The 17,230-nt window shown below is 43.0% G+C and overlaps 1 protein-coding gene across 6 annotated transcripts in view; it reads left to right on the top strand.

Annotated features, from left to right (window-relative positions):
• The window catches only part of NHSL1 (NHS like 1), a 143,393-nt gene extending 126,428 nt beyond the window's left edge, over positions 1 to 16,965 (top strand). For 2 of the 6 annotated variants that reach the window (XM_031056262.1, XM_031056260.1), the window contains 3 exons: positions 6,331 to 9,741; positions 10,275 to 10,404; positions 13,811 to 16,965. In XM_031056262.1, coding sequence (XP_030912122.1) covers positions 6,331 to 9,741; positions 10,275 to 10,404; positions 13,811 to 14,534 — 4,265 coding nt within the window. In that variant the 3' untranslated portion in view covers positions 14,535 to 16,965. Of the gene's footprint in view, positions 1 to 6,327; positions 9,742 to 10,274; positions 10,405 to 13,810 lie in introns of all 6 variants that reach the window. The other 4 variants (XM_031056261.1, XM_014306657.2, XM_031056266.1 and 1 more) reach the window with 2 other exon arrangements.
• The last annotated feature ends 265 nt before the right edge of the window (positions 16,966 to 17,230 follow it).

Below are 17,230 nucleotides of genomic sequence, written 5' to 3'. Positions count from 1 at the left end.
AGCATTGAAATGCTGTTGTGTTTTCACAGGTGTCTTCCTGTGATGAACCAGACTCTCTGTGCAGACTGGAAAATTCTGCATTAAAAATTCTGCATAAATAAAATGCAACGTGATAGATGGGATTCTGAGACGTAGTAAGAATGTGAAGTGTCTACCAGTTTAGAGGTGGCAGTTCCTTTTTGAAGTTGCTTTTTAACTGCAGCACCCTTTCAATACTATTTAGCAGAGACACCAAAGTAACAGGAGAAGGCAAAGCATTCTTCTCTCTGCCAAACACAGCAATGAAGAAGAATTAGTTCTGCATACTTCTGAATTACCTTCCTTGTCTTACAGAACATAAATATTACATACATATTTAATGGAGTCAGTGTTGGGTCAAAACAGCAGAAGGAGCAAGAAACTTTGAGACGTTTTACTTCAAGTGCTCTTGGTTTCTCTGCTCTGTTGCCATTATCCATTGTCTCTAGATGTCTTCTTCAGATGGTACCTTATATGCAAACCTGTATTCTTTCCTCAGACAAGATGATTCCCAAACAGAAGTTTGGTAGAGATGAGCACCTCTCTGGAAGAACCTGTTACTGGCCTTGCTCATTTGTTGGCTCTTGTTAGCTGGTTATCATCAGCTCCCTTCACGCATTCCACCTCTCCAGATGAAGTAAAGGCAGCAAAATTGTTTCCACCTTTCTATGGTCCCTTCTTTGTGTCAGTGCTCTAGGGTTTGGCTCAGACTGACTTTGTTTTTGTGGAAGTTCCAAGTTACCTGGTTGTGAGTGTTTCTGCAGAGCTCTGCACCAGTGCAGTCCCAGACACCAGTGGGCAGCTTCTGGTGTCCCAGACTCCTTCTCTGTCTTGCAGGAAGAGCAGGTCTCAGACCTCACTGTCAGTTCCACCACAGTTCCTAATAAACATTCCTCACCAAAACAGAGGACAGGAAAACATCTTCAATTTTTCCACCTTTTTTTTCCTCCCTCTTCTGACAGGCATTTTGATGGTTTTTTTTATTCCAACAAAGTTTCTGTCCTCTTGGTTTCCAAAAATGTCTTCTAATTTTATGCTTTTTGTGTACTTCCTTTGGATTACTTAAATTTTTTTTTCTATCTTACAGATCCAATCCTTTTTTTACATCTTACAGATGCAATTCATAGTCTTTTTGGTTCTGTGATTTTCTTGCCCTATGTACTTTATTTTCCCCTTCTTGACCTAAAGGTTCAAAGGGTCAGAATGACCTCATACAGTTTTTTCAGCTTATTTTCCTACCTCACTTTTTCAGTAGCTCACTCTCACCTGTAGGATCTCATGTCAGTCATTTTGATTGAAACGACTGACACATTAAGTGTCAGTCCTTCATTTGCTTTCTTGCTATGCAGCTCAGACTCCTCGTGGTACCTCACCTCATTTGGTGTCTCAGCTGTCATTTGGGACTGTTGAAGATCTCCGTTGACATGACTGAGAGGGAGCAATTCCATCTCAGCAACCTGGGGGCAAATGAGTCCTTCTGATCTTTGGAAACTCAGCTGTTCTATTAAAAACGGTCTTAATTGATACTCTTCTCCAATTAGTTCCCTCCAGGGCTAGCAGTCACTCAAGTTACAGGTCCCATGGGTAAGAAAAGTCCCAGATACCCACTGGTCCTACACAAATACCACACAAATACACAGCTGTTCCAGCCAAGTAATTCTGCACCTGCTTCTGTTTGGAACTTCAGCAGTCTTTGGAGAGAATATCTCTGTTTCAAAGTTACTGTGCCTTTTGACTAACACTGGGTTTCCACCTGTAGTTTTTCATGATTGTACGTTTCCAGCACTCACTACCTGCCTATATATCAGATGTTAGAAAGCAGGTATAATCTGCTTTTTGATATTGGGAGGATGAAAAACACAGATGCCAAGAATATAAACTTCACCAGAGGCTGTTGGGTTAGAGAAATTAACAGAATCAAGAAAACTTGAATTCCTGATATTTACATCAGAATTCTCCCTCTCAGGGTGGCAATGATATGGGCAAGTATTCAGGAATTTTTTTAGCTGGCAGTACTGAAAAGTTTCACAGGATTCACTCACTGCAATATTTTTCTTCCCCCATGAGAGATTGCAGATGCTTCATGGAGCACAGTGAAAATTCCTTAAAATTGCCATAAGCCCAGTGTACTTGTCTGTTTCTTGTTGAGTATCTGTTAAAATCACTCAGTTTCTAATTGCTAGAGTAAAACAAAATAAGAATCTCTGGGGGTTTTTTTGTAACACTGAACTGTGATGCCTGCACAGTGACTCTAGCCAGTTTACCAGGTTTGCAGGAGGATTGCTAGGTGGGGCATGAGGAGGCAGTGGGAGCAACACACCTTAGGAATGTGCCTGTGGCTTAAGAGACAAGTGCTTACATCAGAAATGGTTAGTCAGAAGAGAACTTCTTTGTTCTCGTTGAAACAGGCATCTGCTTTGTGACACCAACACACGCTGTTTATCTTTTCAAACCCTCAGTTTTCCACGCTCATTTCAATGCAGAGGACCTTTCATGTGATTCTCTGCAACAAACTGCTGGTGCCACCAGATCAGCTGGAGTCACAGCAGGGCTGCTAGTAGCTAGGCCCCAGGGATTATATGCAGACACACTTTCTTCCCCATCAAATTTGCCAAATTTGTCATTCTTGATCCCTGTCCTCACTAATGAGAAACACCAGTGACTACCAGAATCCACAGAGTGGGCGTTCTTTACTAGCTGCTGGAGCCTGCACTAAACATGCACATGAGTGAAGAGCATTTGCCCTAATTAGGAGAGATTTGCTGCAGCGTAATAGGGTAATGAAAAAGAAAAGAGCATAGTTACAGGTCTCCTATGGTGGACATAGCACTGACTGCAGTGCTGCTGGACACAGAATAATGCAAAAGGCAGACAGGATAATTGTTACTTTCAGCCACATCTATCATGCACCCAGTTTGCAGCTGCTTCTGACTTCATAATGTTCAGCATCTGTAACCTGATGTCTGGTTCTGCAGCATTTTTTGCTGCTGTCTGCTCACACATTGTCCCTGCAACTAGATGGACTTACAGATGGTATTCTTTACGAGATCTCATTCTGTTCAAGGATTTTGGTGTTGCAGATATCTTCTATCTTTTGATTGCTATTAAAGTAGGTATTTTCTGACAAACCTAGCATTATCAGTGTACTTAGTCAGAGGTTTGAGCTGTCCCTTAGAATGGGATTGTCTTCTATCTGTAGTACCAACAAAGATTTTAAGGGGGTTTGAAAGTCCTTACTTTCCAGTATTACTCTGGAAGTGATTGAGGGTTTTACAGTGCATTTGTAAGTTGCAAATAAAATACTCCTTGCTACCCTCCTCTGAATTTCACCAAAATCATAAACACCTCAGCATTTTACCAGTATACCTGAGTCTTAAATGTTCCTCTGGTTGGTTTTTTGAACCATTTTCCCTGCAGATTTCTGTTGTCCCTCTTCAGAAAACAGAACTATAAAAAGAGTAAATCCTCACAGCTTTGCATGAGATTGTGCATACATGTAAAGCCAAAACCAAAACTGATAGAGTTTCAGAATATGCTACTTTTCTAAAAAAAACCCACAATTTGAAACCTCAAAGTTATGTTCCTGTAATAGTAACAAGAATGGAAAATTCCTTCCCTGACCATAGCCCATGGAACACTTGAAGGATGTAGCCCTGTAGTTTATATGTCTGAAGCTGGGCAGTCTTGCCCTCCATAATCCTATGTTTATTTGGGCTCTGAATCATTCAAACTGGAAGAGGCCAGTCTTCACACCAGTGCAAAGACTTGCCCTGATGGGCTTCCCTGCAGTGGGCTTCCCTGCGGTATTGAGGTTGGGAACCTTTGCTGCTGTTGACTTAATTTATGCAGTTTCCCATAGCATATTAGGCTGGACCATAAATGACATCTATTCTGGTAAGAAACCCAGGGTAAGCACTGGTTCTCAGCAGCATCCTGCAGCTCGTTGTTGATGCTGCCCTCTTGTTAGTGTGCTGCTCTGACTGGGGCAGCCAGCAGTGCCCAGGCTCTGTTGGGGTGTGTCCCAAGGGAAGGGGCAGGAGCTGCTGCACCAGGCATTTTGGTATAGCCATCAGTGGCCTCCTTTATTCAGTGGCTTTTTTATTCAGTGCCATTAATTTTCTTTTTCAGATATCACTGTGCATTTGCTGTGAACAGTATGTCCCAATAAATGATTCTAACTCTCCTTGTTTTGGAAGGGGAAGGTGAGGTTAGCAAGTCCAGCATTGATTCACTTCGCCATTTACCTTCTCTAGCAGTAACATTTTGAACAGACATAAAACACCCATCTGCATTACACTACTTGTGAAAGAGGGTGCATTTAGCTTCCTCTGTGAATACAGTATAGACATAACACATAAAAATGCTCTCAGCCACAGGTCAGTGTGTGACAGTATTAGATACTTGCTGTGATGCTGACAGCTTTATTCTCCACCAATCCTTTTATCTCATCTGCGTGTGTGTGTGTGTGTGTGTGTGTGTTTCACAGTGGCAGAAGAAGAAAAATATCCCATCTCTTTCGTTATTTACGTATCTTGGCATGCAGATTTTTGTTACCAGATATTTTTAATTGACCAACAGTTAAAATTGGTTATGTCATGGTTCCAGAAACATTTGTAATGTCTATTTTGATGTTTTTCTTTGTCTTAACCAAAGGGATGCACTGATTCCATAGAAAAAATACACCTGGAAAGGATGATTATTTTTCTTACTGTACGGTTCTTAATAACTGTATACAGAATATGCAAATCTCTCTCTTGGTTGGCTGCAGTAGTCCATCTGTTCTGACAGTATCTCATATTAGATTATCCAAGACATTTGCCAGGATCTTGAGTATCTAGCTTTGCAGCAAGCATCTACCAGAAGCAGAAAGAGGCTGCATTTTTTGTGAGAGCAAGAGAATTTTCACAAAGCAAGCTAACTAGGCTTCAAGCTGCTGAAAGACTACTTACATGCCTGAGGAAAAGAAGTAAACAATCTTTTTTGTGTGTGCTGCTTTAACGGTAGCCTTTTCAGAGCCCTCTTTTCCTTACCCTAAATGCCTCTTTTGCCTGCCAAGAATGAAGATGATTAAATGTCCTTTTAAGTGGTGTTTTTAAAGCTGCATGATAAGAATACCTATCCTCCCAATGCAGTTTCATATAGTAAATATGAAAGGAGAACATTCCTTTCAGGCATGCTACTTTATTGCTCCTGAGACTCACTAAGGCAGAGACTTGAAATAACCAGTTCTCCCCCACAGTGACATATGTGTAGCATCCTTACCAGCATCTCCAGCAGCATGCTTGCCTCACTCTTGCTATTTATACAGCAATGCAACTGAATTCAAAAGCAACAGCCTTACACAGACTAATTTTAAAACAGTCCTTTGGTTTGTGATTTTAAAAGCCAGCTACCAATAAAACTGTAAATTTAAAACAGCCCTAAAATCCTTCCTGTTGACCCAGTGATAACTATATATTGAACTAAAATTGATTTTCCATTGTCTTCAGAGTTGGGCGTTGGGGGGAGTTATGTCGATATGTGATCATTCCTTCTTTTAGAAAAAGGGGTTATTTTTTTATTTCCTGATGGTGCTGAGGATGAGACAACCATCAACACCAGCTGTTTCTTTTCCTCATTTCTTATCAGTTTTCCTTATGATAAACAGAAAGTACTTGTATGGAGAAATGTTACCTAATGGTTTTCTTTGCAGTGTTGGATAATGACTGCTGTTATAGCGTATGTATTACTTGTGGTAAAACAATGCATGTTTCCATGTATTAGCATTCTTTCAGACAAATTGCAGGACTTGGAGAGCTATCTGTGTCTCCTGAAATATTTTTTTCTGAAGTGTAATGCTGGTAAAAAGTAGATCCTTTTATTCATATTAGTCTCCAGATTTCCTTCCCCTTTTCTTTATTGCATGAGGCATTAGCATGGGAATACACTTCACATTTCTCAGGCTTTTGTCTGTTCCTGCTGCGTTGCCTACTGGAAGTCAAACAGTACTACTTGGTTTCTGACACAACTGATTACTATGGAAATTATTACCATGTCATAAACAGAGGATTTCATGTGTCGAATGTGCGGCTGGAACACAGATGATTCTGTAAGCAGAAGGTTCCTGGTAATAAGGAAAAAGGGAAGAGAAATGCAGAAAACAGATGATGCCTCTGCAAAATCCATTGTTTCAGATTCTTCTTCAGGGGGCATAAACCTGCAGGAGCATGGGGATGGAGCAGTTTGCTAGGTTGCTATATTTTTTAAATGAATGAGAAGATAAATGTGAATTTGCGCTTCAGGAAATAATTATTTTATTTTTGACTCCAGCAGTTGGTACTGGCCAAAGTGATTTCCGAGGGCATTCCATGTATGTCCCAGATCACTGTTCCACGCTAGGGAGACTAGACAGCTATCGTTCTGCCATGCAGCACTCTGAAACCAAGGACACCAGCTGCCAGACAGAGGAAGTTAAAGTTGTGCCACCTTCAATGAGAAGAATACGAGCACAGAAAGGACAAGGCATTGCAGCCCAGATGTCTCAGTTCTCCAGCTCATCTGGAAACATGTCGGTGATGAGTGATTCTGCTGCAGTTATATTTGCTTCTCGCCAAAATAGTGACATGGGTTTTCACAGCTTGCCTCGGGTTGGTGCGAGAGTGTCTCTGCAGTCCCTAGATCAGACACAGAGCATGATGTCGAGACAGACAGACGACATTGCTGGCACTTTACCCCACCAGATAAGTAAATTGCAAGTGGATGATAGTGTTGTGCATCTGAGGAGTAATCCCACAATAGGGACCCTGTCAAGACCAATGTCCCAAGAGGTGAGAAGCTGTGACAGCGAGAAGTCCTCAAGCCCAGCATGTGTGGTCTCTCCTCATGCCACTTACTCAACAAGCATCATACCCAATGCAACACTGTCATCCTCCTCGGAAGTTATCCTTATTCATGCTGCCCAGAGTGTTGGATCATTGGATAGTAAAATGTCAAGCTCCACTGCCTTTCCAAATCCAAGAGACAATCCTGCTGCCAGCAGTGCAGTAAGTGGGAAAGAAGATCACCATTCTTCAAGTGGTAACTGGAGTGAGAGTAGCTCCACACGTCACTCACAGACTTCAGATACCATCCCATCTAACACTGTCATGATGCTTTCTCTCGGTGACTCCGCTGTCTCTCTAAGCACTCCTGGGAATGCAGAGGCTGGGTCGCAGAGCATGAGCTACAGCTGTAGGAACACCGCTGCTTTAGCAAGCCCTTCCCAGGACAGCGATGGTCGGAGCGAATCCAGCTATTCTGGGGAGCGAGCACAGGCAGCAGTGAGTAGCACAGAGCATTGGTTGTACAAGTCTTCAGAGAGCAGTGAGACCCCTTCACGCAAGGTGGTTTGTACACCACCAGGCTGTGCCACGCCCCGTAGCAACCTGAGCAGCAGTAGCCTGGAGAGGACATCAGTCAGGGATGATTCTGCTTCCCTGTATTCTGTGGACCATGATGGCTATTATGGCTCCATGCATATGGACTCTGGACTGAAGGCAGACATGCCATGCAACAGTACTAATGGTTTTGAGAACCCCAGAGACAGCGTGATAAATGTCTTTGAAGGAAAGGAGAAGAAACTTCAGGATGACCACTCAGGCCAAGGCGACAAATCCCTTGCAAGAAACATCTCACTGAAAAAGGCAAAGAAGCCACCTTTGCCGCCATCCAGAACAGACTCACTCAGAAGGATGCCTAAGAAAAAAGCCCAATCCAATGGACAGATACTTGATGAAACCCTCATTGCCACTCTCCAGCATTCTCTGCAGCTGAATCTCAAGTGCAAAAATGGCAGCTCCCCTTCCCAGAGCCCCTGCAGTGATTATGAGGATCCCTGGGTGTTGCGCTCACGCAGCCAGAGCTCAGTCAGTGCGAGTAGCAGCATGATGTCCACCACTGCTCCAAACCTGTACTCCATCTGCACAGTCACTCCTTCCCAGAGTGAAACAAGTAGCATCAAGTCGGAGTATGCTGACCAGTGGGGTTACTACAGCGACTATGCTGCGGTGGCAGATGACCAGGTGAAATCTCCAGTGACCCATTCTGCCAGTACTTCGTCTGCTCTCAGCGATTACAGCATCAGCCACTTCAGTGATGGCTCAAGGGCTTCTGTGCCACAAGTGCCCAGTGGACTGGCCAAACCAAAGAGTACTTCTCCGGAGAAATCCCACCGAGTCACATCGCCATCGAGTGGGTACTCCAGCCAGTCCAATACACCCACTGCGCTTACTCCAGTGCCTGTACTTGTAAAGTCTGCATCATCAGGAAATGGGAAATCCAAGCTGAAGCCTAAAGTGCCTGAAAGGAAGTCCTCTCTTCTGTCATCAGTCTCCATGTCTTCGTCGTCCACTTCTCTTTCTTCAAATACATCTACTGAAGGGAGTGTGAGTGTGAAGAAACTGGACCCCGCCCTGAGCCCTCCTGTGGATTCTGGTGCACCTCCTCCACCACCTCCTCTTCCAGCATGTCAGCATTGCCCTGAGCTTTCTCCTCCTTCTCCTCCTCCTCCAGCAGAAGTAATGGATCTGTCACCATTGTCGACCTCTCCCACGTTCCCCCCTCCTCCGCCAGAAGCTGGTGTAAGTTCTACCTTTGCCCAGACTGTCCCATGGTTTCCACAAGAAGCGTCCATCAGTTCATTCTCTTCCCCTGTTCCTACTCCTCCTTCTTTCCCCTTGGCTGTCCCACCACCAGCACCACCGCTTGATCCCAAAATAACAAAAGGTGCAGCAATACACCCACAGTATTCTTTTAAGAAACGCAACCAGGAGGATTCTTGCTACAGTCCAGTGAAACAGCCACTCAACAGGCAAGATTCATCCAGACCTGTGATGCCATTAGTAACCACCAAAGCACTGCAAATGGTGCAGTTGAGGTCTGTGAAAAAATCGACAGAAGGTGAATCATCAACTGAATCTGCTTCTGAAACCACCTCTCAGGAAAAGGGTACTGTAAATTCATCATCACAGTCTTTGCTAAAGCCATCTCTCTCACTAAAACTCAGTACCAACTTAGGTGATGAGGAAACGAAAACTCAAGGCACCTCATTTAAAAATGCAGTTCAGACACTGTCTCGGGGTTCTCCTCTCATTCTCTCTGATAACACACCTGTACTTGACAGTGATCAAAAGCCTATGAGTGCAGTAGGTGCAAAGAAATCTTCTGAAGATGATGCTCTGGGGTCAGCCACTGATGACACACCTGAGTCCTCAGTGCAGAGTGAAGACTTCCCTTCTGGCATGTCACTTCAGGGGTCACCAGCATCTCCTGACAAGACTCAGGGTGTATTGCCAAGCAAGAAACCACCTCCTATTTCAAAGAAACCCAAACTGTTCCTTCTGGTACCACCTCCACAGTTAGACCTTACAGTGGAGAAAGCAGCTGAAGTGGGTGATACTGCCAGAAGCCCAACTAAGAGAGACGCTGTGCTTGCACCCTCTGAGGAGGCGAGAAATTGTCTTACAGATGGACTCGGTTCTAGCGAGATGGACTCTGGCAGCCTGGTTCCTGAGGGAGGAGCTGCTGGATTCACCTTCTCTGAGACAGTGGGAGCGAATGCCTTTGTGGTACAGCCTGCTGCATCACCAGTTCAAGAGGAACCCAGGCAGGAGGAGCAGTCTGCTTTTGATGAAGGAAGCAGTTCAGGCAGCAGCCAAGACAGTGGCAGTAACACTGACGGGCACGCATCTCAAGAGAACGAAAGTGGTGAGTCTCTTTTCTCTGACTAATTCAGATGCAGCCGTAGCTATTTTGAAGAAGGTGGGGATCCTAGGATTGAGGTGGCATTCTGTAGAGGGTAGATCTTCTTGTGATTGTTACAACTAAAACAAAAAAAGAAAGTTGCAGGGATCTGATTAATACTGTATGGCATTTCATGCAATTCCTTTCTGACTTCTCATTGTTGCAGACACGGAAAGAAAATGATGCTTTATTTAACCATGCTAGCATTAAAGCATGCTATGAAAACAGTTAATTTGTTAATACTGGCTTTGCATTTTAGTGGAAATGCTACAAATTTTCTTTTGTTACTGTTCTCCTCCTGTTACGCGTGAGCAAGCACAGGCATGTATTTCATGCACTGCAGTTCCCTAAGCAAGCGTTGATCTGAAATCACAATGACAGCGCTGCACTCAGTCCATCGGATGCTTCTCCCTGGAGGCAGCAAGGGCTGGTTTCAGGACTATGTGCCCGTGGGGTTCGCACACAGACTGACTGTGTTGTTCGTTCTCTTTGCATAGTGGAGGTGTTTGAATCAGACACAGCCAGTACTTCATTCCTGCCAAGCAGTAGTTATGGGGAAGAGACAGACGGAGTGGCAACACCAGCAAGACCAAGGACTACTGAGGATCTTTTTGCAGCCATTCACAGGTACTGTAGAAACTGCCCTTCCTGTACTGTCAGGTCCGGTAGGTCTCTCAGAAATGAATTTAACACTTTTTTGAACACCCAATTACAATAGTCATGGCTTTAATAGAAAGCACATATTTATCAACTTTCTACTAAGGATATATGTGAAAAAGATGAGGAAAAGGACTTGCATATTATTGTTTTATAAATGTATTTAATCCATTCTGAACTAAACCCAACCAGATTAAATAGATGTAGATTGTATTATAAATACCTTGCCCTTTAAAATATCAATTTATGTCTAGTATTTATTGTACTGTTCTCAATCTGCCATATTAACTCTACTGTTACTTTTTCTGTGTATCTTTTTGTTTTCATTCTTGTTCTTCTCCATCTCTTTTTACTCTCTTCGCTGCTTATATGGTGCAGTTTGGGACAGAGGCTCAACGCTAATGCTTCATGGCAAGCGTGGCTGAAACTGGCAAGTAACACAACATGTCAGTCATATGGCAAAACATATGGCAAACGCTGGATTATAGTTTGCCATAATCCAGCCTGAGGTCGGGTATTTTGTGTCAAACTGGTTCATGAATGGAGTGTGCAATACTGGCTCTATTGTTAATGGCATTATTCATTTCCCTTGAAAACAAAATCATGCCGAATGGCAGCTAGATTTATGTGCTGTTCACGTTAGGTGCTCAGAAAGAAGAAAGCCCAAGAGGGCCCCAAGGACAGGAACGCCCAAAGGCAGAGCCCGGAGCGCGGGTCCCTTGAAGCGGCGCTCCCGGAGCCGCCCGGGCTGGGCGTGGCGCCAGCGCCATCGCGTGGCTGCGCCGCGCGCTGCAAGCCGCAGAGGGACCGCCTCTCTGCCTGGGAGTGGGGAATTATCCAGGTGCTCAGTCAGTCTGCACGTCTGTGCATCGGGAATGAGGGAGGGGAAGAGAGCGGCTGAGAGGCTGCAGCATTTTGTATGCAAATACTATTTTTTGTTCAATTTTTGAAACAAGTCTTTTCCAGACATTACAAAAACGACATATATATGATACTGAATTTTATAATTTACTGTTAGCCCTTAGAACTTGGCCTGTATGAGTCATTCTGAAAACGGTCTGTTGCATTCATGTTGCATGGCACTCTCTAGAACTATGTCAAATCTGGCTTTAGAATGAGATATTCTGGCCAGTAGCCATTCTCCTTTATGTATGCAGATAGAGAGTGAATTCTGTGTATATGCACATATCTGTAATTCATGAGTTTTTGGGAAAATGGACAAAGGAACTGGATGTGACATAATTAGAACTGCTTGACACATTTTTTTGTTATGATCTTGCTTTTGCTGGCTTTGGACTTGAGCCACTTTCTTCCTTGGTTGCTAATTAATAAAAAAGGTTTTGGTTTTCCCCCACTGTTTCTAAGAGATATTACTTCAGTAATTGGCACTCTTGAATATATATAATTTGGAGCAAGATAAGAAATTTAGTGGTATATGCATTAAGACCAGGAAGAGCAGTCTGAAGTTTTAAGTCATAGTTTTGTTTGAACATGCACCCTATCTGTGTCTGAAAAGCCACCAAAACCAAATTTGGTTCTTAATTTCAAGTTTCTTCCATAATTCATACATATTGAGAAAAGCTGGCTAGGTGCTGACAGCAAACTGACTGCTCTGCGCTGCATTCACAGTCTTACCAGATCACTCCAAGCTAAGATAACAGTCTTTCAATGCAGATCTTTGCAACTGATTTTTTTTTCCAATTTATTTTGGGGATTGGTAACAGTACAATCCCAGCTCTGCAGTGTTTAAAGATATCCATAGGCAGCCAAAATCCTAATGAAGGAAAATCTTTTCTCTGTAACAAATGCACACAAGTGTTCACACACAGACTCGCAGAGCATCCAAGCACCGAAATCATCTGCTGCCTACAGTGCTAACCCACAGTTAAATCTAGATGAGGTTCCTCTGTGTGCATTCACCCTCATGCTGAATGGACATTGGGATTACATTCTTATTCCAGAAGGACAGGTGGAGGCAGCAGCAGCTGCTGAAAATAACATGGTGGTACAGCTGCCTGTGGGGGCATCACAAGTGAGCTATGCATAAACTTCACCACTTAGGGGAAGGATTGCTCCAAAGTCTTGGCACAGCCTATAGCAGTGTCTGTTGCTGCCACCTACTCAGCTGATGGGTCCTGCTTCTTTTTTTTGAGGAGTTTTTTAATTATCAGTAGGCTGTGATGCATGAATACATTTGAGCTTGCCTTGGCTAAATCTCAAGGCTTTTAAGAAAGTAAAGCTAAAGATCACATTAAGTAGAAATCTGTTTTACAAAGGGAATGGTCTGGGTTGAACACATGCTTGATAAAAATTAATACGAAGTTTATAGGATGATAATTTTATATCTCTAAGAAATCTGTTGGCTTGTTTTAAACTTCTGCCAAAATACCATATTTAAAATTAGGCTTTATACAATCCATTTTAATTAATTCTTGCTCAGTCAGCAAAGAAACAAAGCAGCTGTATTACAGCTGCCAGGCATGTACATTTCTTTAAGATTTCTAGAAATGTGAAAATGAGGCAGTAAAAGTCCAGTTTCCACATATTCCCAGTTCCATGGTTATCTCTTAATTTATTATTTTTTTGTGTGTTGTCCCTGCACTTCGCATCTAAATAGACAAACGCTCCGCTCTTTCATTTGGAAAGATAACTTTCTTGTCAGGAAGTTGGTCTCTTTTTCATTTAGTTGAAAGTTGCAATGACAGAGCACCAACATAACTGTGAATTTTGTCTGTGCATATTGAGAGGAGCTGGAAAGGTTTTTCTCTATTTATATAATATTTGGATTAGGGAGGGGGTTTTTCAGTAATTTAATGTAGAGTTGTTACATGTGGCTCCCTTTTCTCCATCTTCAGCAGCAGTGCTTTGCTGTGTCCTTTTTTCTGAAGGAAAGTGCACTAAACTACAACTCTAATTCTCCAGAGAGTGTCAAATTGTAAAATGAAACAAAACAAACCATATGCTCTAGATGACATATTTTGAATCAAGTCCCCAAATTGACAGAAAAACAGCATGGAATATAAATCTTCATGGCACATTAGTCTGAGCAGTTGAATACTGACTCTAGAAAACCCGATTCAGTAAATTTACTAAAGTGTTTTGAACATCAGTATTGCCAGTTTTAGTAGTTTCATTGTTCCAGATATGCAGAAAAAGAGTAATAAACTTACCTTATCCCTCCAATACCTGCATTAGTGCCTGTACAGTTCTGGTGGTGTTCTTACTCATGCTTTAGATTTAGATCACTTCTGCCTTTTCCCTGTCTCTGCTTTAGCTTAAATTCATTGTCATCCCTCTAAACTGAGTTTAATTAGGGGAGGTAAAAATTTTCATTTTTGTGTCATCCTCTTTTTTTGTGTGTGTGTTTCAAACTCAGATCCAAAAGGAAAGTCCTTGGCCGTAAAGATTCTGAAGATGACCGTACCCGCAACCATTCTCCGTCGCCCCCCGTAACTCCCACTGGTGCTTCCCCAAACCTAGCTACCCTCAAACAAGCTGGATCTATCCAGAGAAGCATTCGCAAGAGCAGCACCAGCAATGACAACTTCAAAGCCCTGCTGCTGAAGAAAGGGAGTCGCTGTGACACCAGTTCCCGTATGTCCGCAGCAGAGATGTTGAAGAACACGGACCCGCGGTTCCACCGGCCAAAGACGGACGTTCCCCCGGACCTTTCCGACAGCCCTGCCAGCTGCTCGCCCAGCAAGAGCAAACGGGCCCAGGAGGAGTGGGCCAAGAGTGAGGGCCTGATGCCAAGGAGCATGTCGTTCTCTGGCACAAGGTATGGCCGGTCACGGACACCCCCGTCTGCTGCCAGCAGCAAGTACAACGTCCGCAACCGCATCCAGAGCAGCCCCATGACTGTCATTAGTGAAGGAGATGGGGAAGTGGTGGAACAGTCCGAGGGCAGGGTCCGGAGGACTTTGGAAGAGCAGCAAGAGGGGCAGCTTGATATGTTTAACAGTGATGAAATGGACGTGAATGACTTCCCGTATGCTGAGGAGGCAGGCTGCAAGGAGACCTTGGATCCAGCCCATGTAGACTTAATGACTCAACCAGGTGCTTCAAGGAAGTATCTAAACTCTTCAGCTGAAGAAAGTTAAAAGGCAGTGTGACAAAAGGCTTTGGATATTAGTCTAGAAAATCACAGGGACTAGATTCCAGAAGAAAGCCCAGACCAGGACAAGGTTACTTTGCTGAGCATTTATTCCACGAACTGTATGTGTGTGTTTAAATGCTAAAGCGATGATGGTTCTGCATGGTTGGGTTGGGGTGGGGAGCACTTGCTTTGAATGAGTGGTCTGTGGCTTGAAGAATGTTAACAGTTGAATTTTTTGTGTAAAGCCTTAGAAGTCCTTTTGTGGGGTGGGGTGGGGAAGTTTTCTCAGAGTCTGTAGGGGTGTGAAGTTTTTCTTTTTCTTGAGACTGCAATTGTGCAAGCAAAATTTAGGAATAAGCCTGAAATGGGAAGGCTCCTGTGGTACAAGCTGGAGGTTTGGTTCAAAAGCATTGTAGTGATGCAGCATAGTGCATTAGTTAAGCAGAGGGAGGCACAATGAGGCACATTCACCTCTGAGAGAAGGTAGCAGGGTTGGTGCTGGGGTTACATGGCTCCTTAGAGGGGCATGGCCCAGCGTTTGATGAAGTGTGTCCTGCTTGAGCAGTGAGCTCACCAGGTTATGGATTGGTCCAGGGTACTGTACTTTTAATTCTTTTTCCTGAGGGAAAATGAACTATGTAGTTAAGGTGGAAAAGGGAGCTGATTTTATAACACACTACTAGCTGCTATGCAGCCACACACCTTCACTTGGTGAAACACACATTTCCAGGTGAATTGCTTCCTTGACTGGAGTATTCCCTTAGAGAACTAGAATAGCTGGATGTGTGTGGAGGGTGCAAGCAGACATCAGGAAAGTGGGAGATGAATGAAGCCAGAATTTGGAAGGGTTACTGTCATGGTTTAGGAACGGTAGTCCCCAATTTAGTGTTCCCACCAAAACACTCCAAACCATGTACCCTTTCACTCATTCCCCTCTCCTCTTACCTCTGCGGGTGGCTGGGGAGGAGAACTGGAGGCACAAAAGGTGAAGGATGGGGGCTGATAAAAGAAAAATTTACTGGAAACAGCAGTGAAGTAAGAAAATGGGCAGTAACATCAACAAGACTTAGAGTGTACACGAAAAAGGTGAATGGCTCACAGGTGACAGAGCCTGGTAAGGTGTGACCTGCTGCCCCTCTTCCTTGTTCCCAGCAGTGTTGTGAGGTGGTGTAGAACAACCTCTGTGTCCTGGCCACAGTCCCTCCTGGCTGCTGCAGAAAATGAGCCCTGTCCTGGCCGGAACCAGGACAGCTGTGTTTCTGAATTAGAAAGAGAAATTTGACTTGCACTACAAAGCTGTAGGTGGAGCCTGTCTTTCAAAACTGAAACTTGGGAATTGTGTTTTGCTGGAAATCTGTCTTTCATTTGTCAGAATGGGGAGACTATTACTTTGCATCACTTGAAATACAGATACTTGCTAACTTTTTGTTACCAAAGAATAAGTTTCGGTTACTTTCCTTTTTGATTTGCCTGCAGTATTGCTCTTCTTTTTTAACCTTAATAATTTAGTGAGGTTCGTTTTTATTGTATATTTTACAGATAATAAGAACATTTAACGTTTTTCCAATTGTAAAGAAGACATTAATTAAAACTGAAATATTGGCTGGAGTTTTTGGTTCTTGGTAGGAATGAAGCTTTTAATTTTTAATACGAATTTTGCATCATTTGATGGCATGCGCAGTTTTTGTATTGTTTGTAAATATTGAAAGTTGTTAAAATATCTTTTGATCTCCTTACCGTAGAATTTTTACATTTTTAGATTGCTTTTAAGAAGAAAAAGCACTCTTTGTAGATTATTTATTTTAGAGAAATATGCTTGTAGTCTCTTTCTTCAATCCTTTACTTGTTAGTTATGTAAATTTCAGGGGCCTTCGTTTAACTCTTCCCTTCACAAGAGGGGAATAGTGCTGAAAATGCTGTGACTTCGCTTCAATAAAGTGAAAGCCTGCCAGTTGCCATATTGTCTTTTGAGTCGATTAAAATCTCCTTCAAAAGATGTGTCCCACAGTGTATGGCAACCCACTGAATGCCATCATCCATGCATCCAGCTACTAATTTCCAGTTTTCATTGCAAAATTTACTAATTCACATTAGACACAACTAAAGTGTACTCACACATCCATCCCATTTTGGTATCTCAGTTCTGAGACTAAAAAAATTTAAATAATCCTAAGAATTTTCCAGTATTGTGTGGATGTTTCTATTACTTCTGTACTACTTGCAACCTGTCCCAGAAAACTAAAACTCTTGGAGAACCAGATTATAAGCAGAGTGAGTGCGAAGTGAAATGGACAAGTTGAATCTAGCTGCACTCAGTGGAACGAGGGTGGTATCAACTGGTGCGCAGCAAACTTTCTACCATTTTCATATGATAACTATATTGAAAGAACCATTCAATTTTTAAAAATTAAAATAAACCCTAATTGGATAAAGCAGATTGTTTCAGATGTTGTTAGTATTGAACTATATTCTGTTACAAAGAGATAGCAGTGGCAGAATGTTTTGCACTAAACATCTTGCCAGTGTTGCTTTGGTCTGTCTTGCTCAGCTGATCTCATGAAACATGAAAGGACCAAGTCCTTTTCACAGCAGGTGCTGTCCCTTAGAAAGCCATGCTAAATGCTAGCCAGTCCTCGTGCCACCATCCTGACATGGTAGTGTGTCATAAATAACACTCAGGCTTTGTTTATTGTTTACAGA

Source organism: Geospiza fortis, unplaced genomic scaffold (assembly GCF_000277835.1).
Source record: "Geospiza fortis unplaced genomic scaffold, GeoFor_1.0 scaffold162, whole genome shotgun sequence".
In the NCBI taxonomy this organism is placed as follows: domain Eukaryota; kingdom Metazoa; phylum Chordata; class Aves; order Passeriformes; family Thraupidae; genus Geospiza; species Geospiza fortis.
Note: the sequence above shows the minus strand (reverse complement) of the source record. Positions and strands in the feature narration are given on the sequence as shown.